The 8,739-nt window shown below is 45.7% G+C and overlaps 1 protein-coding gene across 2 annotated transcripts in view; it reads right to left on the bottom strand.

Annotated features, from left to right (window-relative positions):
* CLIC5 (CLIC family member 5) overlaps positions 1-8,739 on the bottom strand; it is a 111,901-nt gene that overhangs the window by 46,712 nt on the left and 56,450 nt on the right. For both annotated transcript variants that reach the window (XM_019642737.1, XM_019642738.1), the window contains 2 exons: positions 8,012-8,137; positions 990-1,096 (listed from right to left, as the gene is read on the bottom strand). In XM_019642737.1, the coding sequence (XP_019498282.1) occupies positions 990-1,096; positions 8,012-8,137 (233 nt within the window). The remainder of the gene's footprint in view (positions 1-989; positions 1,097-8,011; positions 8,138-8,739) is intronic.

Genomic DNA, 8,739 nt, shown 5'->3' with positions numbered 1-8,739 from the left:
GGGTCGCGGCATTAGGAAGGTTGAGAACCGCTGGGCTAAAGAGATGCCTTTCTTTTCTGGGCTCCTGGAGCATCTAGCATATACCATCTTATTTTCGTCCATTGTATGTTTATCTGTTGGTCATTCATTCATTTATTCATTCACTCACAAAGGTTCATTAGGTGTCAATCTGTTTGGCTCTGTGCTAGGCTCCAGACTCCCTGTAAGGCTGTCTCATTCTCCCACTTAGAGAGCAAGCAAACTTTCGCATTCTTCTTCCATTTCTTCACTAGGGCCTAACAGTTCTTCAGGTGTTGTACATACTCAGTGTGGTGGTTCTATTCAAACTGCTTTAGCTAATTCTTAAAGGACAATGCACATGTGGGACTAAAAGTGCTGTGAGCTTAAATGAGGCACTCAAAGCCCTCTGAGAGGGCGCCACAAGAGAACCAAGTCCTGAGCTCTGTAGCCAAAGCCAGATGGAAGGAGAGCCAGGCTTTGAGAAATGGCTTCCCCAGCACCCTCTGTACATGTCGTAGGGAGAACACAGAAAGACAGGCTCCGCCCTCAGCATTCATCACCTTGGTGACTGCACTGTCACTATGACCCCTGCATGACCCCGAGAAGTCTTTCAGGGACCAGAGGGAACCTGGAATGTGTTGTTTCAATCAAGAGTTCCTGAGAACACAGAGAGGGTTGAGAATTGGGGATAAATGGACTGTAGTATGTGCAAGTGGGACCCTTCTGTGCAGGGCAGTATGCTGTGCACTGAAGCAGCCTCAGAACACACATTGCATCCCGCTCCCAAATCAGTGCAAAGGCCCATTGGCCTTTTCTCCTGCACAGCCAAAATGCAGAATCTGCAACCCCCTCCCCTGTGTCAAGGGGGCTGTGGGGTGGGCGAATAACAAGCAGCATTGCTTCCAGGTGCCTCTCTGCCCTCCGTATCTGAGATGCCCTGGACAGGGGACAGAACTTCCAGGGGCTCTTGGAGGCAGGGAGTCACTCACCAGCATTGTTCTGCTGCTTCGTGTTTTTGATGTAGGCGGAGAACTTGGAGAAGATGTCAATGCCTGCTGTGTTAGATTCCCGGTGTTTCGCAGCCAGCCTGGGGTACCTGGAACAGAAGACGCATATGAGATCTGTGAGAGCTTGAGGTTTCTTTAAAGGAGAGCCTGTACCCATCACAAGCAGCACTCCTATTTCTAGCTAGATCTAGAATTCTTTTTGGGTTTTTACGCCCCATCTTATAGAGAAGGTGGGCTCTCAGCCCTGGTTTACTGATTGAGGAAAACAGAGACCAGTGAGGTGAGGAGAGTTACCTGGGGGACCCAGTCTGTGGACAGGGAACCAGGACACAATTCAGAGGGCCCAGGATGTGTCCTCTTCCTGGGACCATCAACAATAATGCTCCAATGAAAAGGCCCTAGCCAAAATTCTGAGCAGGCTTGCCTCTGTATCAGTCGGGGTCCCAGACAGTTCCCCAACCCACATTAAAATACAATAACTATGCACTGCCAGGCCTGTGGTTATATCCTAGCTGCACGGAGCTAATTCTTGGAGCAAGGAGATGCTAGGCACCTTGGCACCGAGGCCTCAGAACCGTTTCTCGGAAGGAAGGATAGCCATGGTCCTCTTCTGAAAGACCCTTTGCACGCTCCTCATTTGTGTGCAGACCTAGCCTCTCTCCCTTGCACATTCTTTCATTCTGAAGCCAGAAGAATAGAAGAGGCAAACTGGGGTTAGGACTGCTTATCACTGAGATGATAGTCTTTGACACTGAATGAGGTAAATTTGCTTGTGTGGGAATCCATGGTTTTGACCCCATGAACACCATCAAAATGAGCGTTTCTAATCTTTTAAAAAATATTTCATAAACATTGTACGGGTATGGTCAGGCAGGGGTGGGGAGAAATGGAGAACCATTGCTTGGTTATCATTATTATCAATTATGTGAACATTTATGATCTCGGGGTGAATGGCTGTCAACTGTGAGCTGTTTGGTTGTTTTATGTTTAAAAAGCAAAATATACACTTTTTCTTACTTAATGTTTTAAATAATTTGAGCCAAAAAGCCATTAAAAATTATTTGTCATTCTCTCATTTCTTTTTGCTCCTCAACTGGCCCATTAGCTAGGGTTCTCCACTCTCGAGCTATGTTAGGTTGCTGTTTAATTTCAGATGTTTCAGAAAGTTACTGGGTCCAGTCCTCTACCATCAGGCAGGTACAGAAGACATTATCATCTTCATTTTACAGGGAACGGAACTGGAGACCAGAGAGGTTAAATGGTTACTTAAGGGCCCACGAATAATAAATAGTGGAGGGACCATGAGAACCCATTTTCCTGCCACTGGAGCAGTGTTCTTCTCACTCCATCACATCACTTCTCTGATATCAGCAAAGGCTACCTGGTATTGAATGCCTATCATTCAAGAGCGTTCCAGGCACTTTTCTAACCCCTTTACATGTATTCATCATTTACTCCTTGCAATTCTATTGGTGCTGTTATTAGCCTCATTTTCCACACGAGAAAATGAGGCATAGAGAAGTTAAGCAATTTGCCTAAGGTCACATGGCTAGGTAGCAGAGCCAGGATTCCAACTCAGGCAGTTTCACTTTGGAAGCCCAGTCCTTAAGTTTCATATCCTGTGGCCTCTCACTGACTCTGCTGTTTTACCCTCAAAGCTCCCAAACTCTTTCTGGAGTTTGGCTGAGCACCATGGATGAACTCTCTCCATCTAGCAGTGGTGGGCACTCTGCACAGGTTCTGCACACATGTCATCCTGAGTGTACTGTGAATGATCAAATTCACCTGCCCTGACTGGGGGCACAAAGCAAAGTTGCCTGCAAGATGATAGGTAATCTTCCAAGACCTGGGAATTCAGGATAATCCTTCTCTAGTTTGGCCTCCTCACAAAGAATCTGGCATGCTCTTAGAACTGATTGCCTTAAATTATTATTAATATATACCAAGTGTTCTTTGGTTTTGCTAAGGCAAAGAGAGAAGAGCCTAGAAAATGCATTTTAATTTGGGTTGGTTGCAGTTTTTTTGTTTATATTTGTTTTGCTCTATGCCATCATTTGATCAGACTTCCAGTAATCTGACCATTTCTTCATGATGATCACCGTGGGCCAAACATGAGTGGGTGGTACCAAATCCAAAATGGATGACAAAGGACTGTGTGTTTGGGAAGACCAAGGTGGTGCCATCCTATTTTCAAAGCACTTTACTGTGTAGCATAATGTCCCATTTGAAGTTTGTCCTGTGGGAAACATGTCTTCAAATATTAATCTCATAGATTTTGGTAACTGGATTTGGGAAGGTGATTGTACAGGATGTTAAGTGCATTCATTTCAGCTCCATATTTACATTATATTTAAATATGCAATAGGTGGGCTACAGAGTACATTCTCTTTCTCCAAAAGGCTAGCAAATGGTGTTTCATTCATAGAGACATCTTTGAAATAACATTGTGATGTGATCTGGGGACAGTCAAGGAAATGGTGAATTTTTCTAACTCAGAGGTTATCAATCTAGGACCTGAGATTGATAAATTCAGCCTGACATCTGTTTATGTACCTTCCAGGCACTAAGAATAGTTTTTATACTTTTAAATGATTGAAACAAAATCAAAAGAGGGATATTATCTTCTGATGTGTAAAAATAATATGAAATTTAAATTTCAGTATTCATGAATAAAATTTTATTGGAACACAGCCATATCCATTCATTTACATATTATCTATGGCTGCTTTCACTCTACAAAAGTGGAGTTGTGACAGAGAATATATGGCCCACAAAGACAAACCTACGATCTGACTCTTTAAAGAAAAGTTTGCCAATCTCTGCTGTAACTAACGAAAATTTCTCTACACTCTTATTATTTCAAATGCATTCATCTTAGACATGCACCTAAGCTTTATTTTTGGGAGTAAAACAGTTGCCTTCTCATCAAGAAAAAATTTTTTATATATAGTAGCAAATATATATAGTTGATATATATGTGATTGCAGATGGAAGTGCTCTGATTGGCTTAGAGTCCCAACTGACTTTTCACTGATGATCCGCAGATCACCATGCCACCGAACAAAAGGCCCCATGCAATTAAATCAACATGCAGCAAGTACCTGCCTGGGGCTAGTCCCTGGAGTAGGGGATACACTGGAGAAAAAAAGATACACCTCCTGTCCTCATGGAGTGACCTTTGCTGATTCTAGGGGCTCTCCTGGCAACTTGAGTGTTAACCCTCCTTTTTCTAATGAGCTGAAAAGTGGCAGGACTTCCCCATTGTCCTTTCTGCATTATTCCTGCTTCCCTGAGAAGCACTTTACTGCGTCTCACTCTTCTGATCCTTGACTGTGTGCTTGCCTTGTCCTGTCTCTGCTACTTAAGCAAATGATCCTTGGAGGTGGAAGGGGTCTGGTTTATTCATTAAAAGACACCCATTGGGATCTGTGGTTTTAAGACCTAAGCTCACCAATTGTCCTTACGATTGCATCTGGGAGCAGGCACAAAAGAGGCACTGATCTCTTTTCCTAACTCTTCAAGTTGCCATTTAATGAGCTCTTACTCTATGTCAGGCAGGAGGCCAAGTAGTATTATCTTCTGCAATCATCCCTTGAGATCAGCATTATGGCCCTCATTTTATAGAGGTGAGAATTACAGGTTAGAGAGGTTTTAAGCAATCTATTTGCCGCAGAGACCATTCACGCTCACCAAATAGCCACGGGATTCTCTGCCTTTCCCAGCTTCTCCCTCTTGGTTAGGTTGGGGTCCTTGACTGCTAGTTGACTGATTAAATGATATGCCATGTAAGTAAACCCACTCCTCACTGAATTGATAGCCCAGCATTTATCCACTAGGATTATTTTAAATAACACCCAGCTCTGGAAAAGCACTTTGAAAACTTCATTGGAGTTACAGAACTTCTGCTGAAAGGCAGCTTAGAAACCATGTAGTTTCACCCTCTCATGTTAGAGATGAGGAAATGAGGGGTGTCTGAGTGGGAGAAAGGCTAGCCCAAGATCACACTGCAAGTGCTGTAGAAAGGGGGCCAGAGTTAGGTCTTCTGACTATCAGTTCTGAATCCTATTAACGCTGGCCATTCCACGGAGACGGTAAGGGCCAGCATGTCTCAACCCTAATCCCAGCGCTTCCCTGTTGAGCGCTAACTGGGTCAGTCTAAGGGAAGGGGTGGATGTTAGTCTCATTTAGAGACTACTTGAGACTTCCTGGATTCCTCCTTTTGACACCAAATGCTTTGTGGGCCCAAATGTGATTTTTAAAGAAAATTGTTGGAGTGTTTGTATGTGGTTTTTTTTCCTTTAAAAAATAAAGCTAAGGGGAAAAAGGCTCCCACAATTTCTTGGCTCTCTGGCAGCTTTTACAAACAGTGGTGTGATGAGAAACACATGGCTGACCAGCGCTTGGTGACTAGTGATGGGGGTTTTGCTGCCCCCTAGAAAACCAGAAGGTCAGGCTGTGCTCCTGCAGGGACCTCAGGACTCAGGCCCCCCAACCTTCTATCCTGAGTCAGTGGGAAGCCAGCAGAGGCTGGTGGCTTGTTATGGGAAGAACAGTCTCCCTTTGTGGGACTGAGGCACTGGCTTTGTGACATTTGCCGGGAGGTCATTATGTCACCTGCCCCAGTCTGCCCCATATGAAGGCATCTACGGGACACTGCTGGGGCCTCTGGAATGGTGGGTGGTCTCATCACTGGGGCCCCCATCTTGGTGGCCTTCTGAATTTACGCATTTTAGCAGTTCCAACTTTCTGCTTCCTGGGTGACGTGACAGGAGTGCACTTAGTACAACTTCCTCCACACAACTGTAGTCCAGAAAAGGACCCAGACCAGAGGAAGCAGAGCTCAGGGCAGGGAACGTGGGTGGGCAGGGAGGAGAGAAGGGAGCATCTGCACCTAACACTGCTCAGCTCTGTTTGGATCATGGCAGCTTTAGAATCTGAGGAAATTACGATGAATCTGATGACGGCCCTCCTTTAGGAAAATGTACCTGCATGTCTAGGGTGTACAATTCTCAGGGGCTCATGGATCCCCTTCCCATTTAGGACGAAGACTGGAGACCCCTGAGTTAGAGAAACAGCTGGGAAAAGGAGCCTGGCTAAGGTGGGCGTGAAGAGTCCAAGAGCAGAAACGGCTCTGAGCTCATCTTTTCACTGAGGAGGTTAACTGAGGCCCAGAGCAGAGAAGGGACTGGTTTAGGAGTCACAATACATCACTGGCAGGACTAGGAGTGGACCCCAGGCCTCCAGGCTCAGCCCAGTCTCTGCACGCCTCCATTCACCGGCCTGGCAAAGGACCAAATGGGACACTGTGCTCCTCACTGCTTCAGTGTTCCATTCCCTCCTTAAGAAAAGCAGTGCTGACAATGAGGCCAAGTCCCAAGGGAAAGGGATGGAGCCTGAGCCCCCTCGGGGCCCTTTCGGCAACATGGCTGGTGTCCTGTTCAGAGATGTGTGTGGTTGAACTGGGTGTTTTGGGGGATGCGGTCCAGCTGATTTATTTAATGCACTTATTTAAAGTCTATACTCAGCTGCTTCCGATGAACTTGAGGCAGCTTCCCACAATTAATGTGAAAACGACTTGCCCTAACGTGGGTGACAACAAATGCTTTTTAGGAAGAATATATACATGTTGAAGTCTTAATCAACAGCAGGACTGGGAGTTTTCATCTAACAGTGATTTGCTAGCTATGTGATCTTAGGCAAGTTACTCAACCGCTCTGTGCCTCAGTTTTCCCAACTATAAAATGAGGATAGCCTCCTCTCTCCTGGGGGGCACACGAAGTGAGGGCAATATAAGTGTTTATAAATACAGAAAACTTTAAAGTAAATGCAAGTAGCCAAGTTCCACTTATTTTACCTACTGTCCCGAATCCCTCCCATTTCCCCGTCACTGCGTTAGCTCTGCTCTCCAGTCCGTCTTGCTCGGACTGTCACTGTTTGGCTCCTTCCCATTTCTCCACCTCCAGCTCTTCCATCCTCAGCCTTGCTCATCTTCCCCCCCCCCTCCCCGGGAACTAAGGCTGGAAACGGACTCTCCACTACTTTCGCTTAGAACTCTTCTATAGCTACCCTCCAGGGTAAAGTCTGTTCGGCTCCTTCCCATTTCTCCACCTCCAGCTCTTCCATCCTCAGCCTTGCTCATCTTCCCCCCCCCCTCCCCCGGAACTAAGGCTGGAAACGGACTCTCCAGTACTTTTGCTTAGAACTCTTCTATAGCTACCCTCCAGGGTAAAGTCTGTTCATGCCTTACGCTGTATGCGATATTATTTTTTTTAGTTTTTAAAACAACTTTTGTGATTGTGTTAATCCACAAGTTCAACAATTCAGTAAAATGAACAAGTCTAGTTTCCAGCTACTTTTAGAACTCATCTGCTTTCTCTTGACTCGTATTTCCCATCGGGAGCAGCTTATTTACTTGACAGGAAACTATAGCCCTCCCTGGTCTGTCCGCTCCCTGTGCTCATTTTCAAAAGAGGAGCTGTTTTCAGTGAGTTTTTTCTTGTTTAATTATGAGCTCAGGTCAGCCCTGGTCAGATTCATGACTCTTATTCACACCTTGGCGTGGTTTTAAGTCACGTGGTTACATTTCTCCTGGTTTATTTCCGTTTCATCAGCCTTACAGCTCTTGTTATGAAATGAGGGAACCTTTGGCCTCACTTGAGTGTCTTCCAGGCCAAATGAACTAAAGAGAGGACTTCTTCAGGGGCATGGAGAGGTGGCGACCTTCCCAGGGCTCCTAAAGTCACTCTGTTTAGGAGGGAGCGATCTGCTTCACATGACACAGGTACCTGCTATTGGAGTTGGACTTTGGGAGGCAGTATTGTGATTGACAGCCCTCTGGGGGTAGGGAGGGGTGTCCTGGGCTCTGTCTTTGAAAAGAGGGTCTTACGCTCTGAAGCAATGAGGTTCCTTTGGAGATCTGCCTCCTCAAAGTTAACACTGTGCTTTTTTTAGTTCCAACATGGACCCCTCTCTGATGTTATCTCATGAAATAAGTAGCTCATTACTTTTGAGGGGTCAAAGTCTCCTCCAGGAACTCCTCGATCTTGTTGACATCCGTCTTCACCTCCCCGTTGAAGGTCAGGAAGGGCGGGTGGGTGCCAGGGGCTAGGTTGTGCAGGTCTGCTGGCTTTCTGTAGAGAGAGCAAGATTCAGACAGTGGCAAGTCAAGAAGAAAGAGTTAAATACTATTAAAAAATGGAGAGTAATGACAGGTGACTATCTAAATACATGCCGACTTTGCAATACCAAGGGCAGAGATTGGACTTTGCTTTCAAAGATTCCTTCACCCATTAGCTGAACAAAAATGCACTACACAGAATTCCAAACTTTAGATATTATTGAATTCCATCACGGCACTTTTACACTAAGAAATATGCTCTGTGTTGTTAAGAGTATGTGCAGCAGGAAGGAAAGAGACCTTGTGTTTGACATGGGGCCCTGCTCACGCTTCCAACAGCTGGTCAGAATGCATGAGCAAGGATGGCGCAAAGTGAGGGGAAGAAGGGTGGGCAGATTGGGGGAAACGGGGGTCCGGGAGGAGATGGTCGCACTGAGAAAAGAGTAAGGAAGAGGAGGAATAATGGTGGAGACTTCTATGAGCAGGGCTAGACTATGAGATTCACCCCAAATGCTCTCTCTCTCTCTCTCTCTCTCTCTCTCTCTCTCTCTCTCTCTGTCTCTCTCTCTCTCTCTCTCTCTCTCCTACCCTCCTTCAATCCCTTCCTCTTTCTCT

This window comes from Hipposideros armiger, unplaced genomic scaffold (genome assembly GCF_001890085.2).
Source record: "Hipposideros armiger isolate ML-2016 unplaced genomic scaffold, ASM189008v1 scaffold_72, whole genome shotgun sequence".
NCBI lineage: Eukaryota > Metazoa > Chordata > Mammalia > Chiroptera > Hipposideridae > Hipposideros > Hipposideros armiger.
This window is presented reverse-complemented; position numbering and strand designations above follow the sequence as displayed.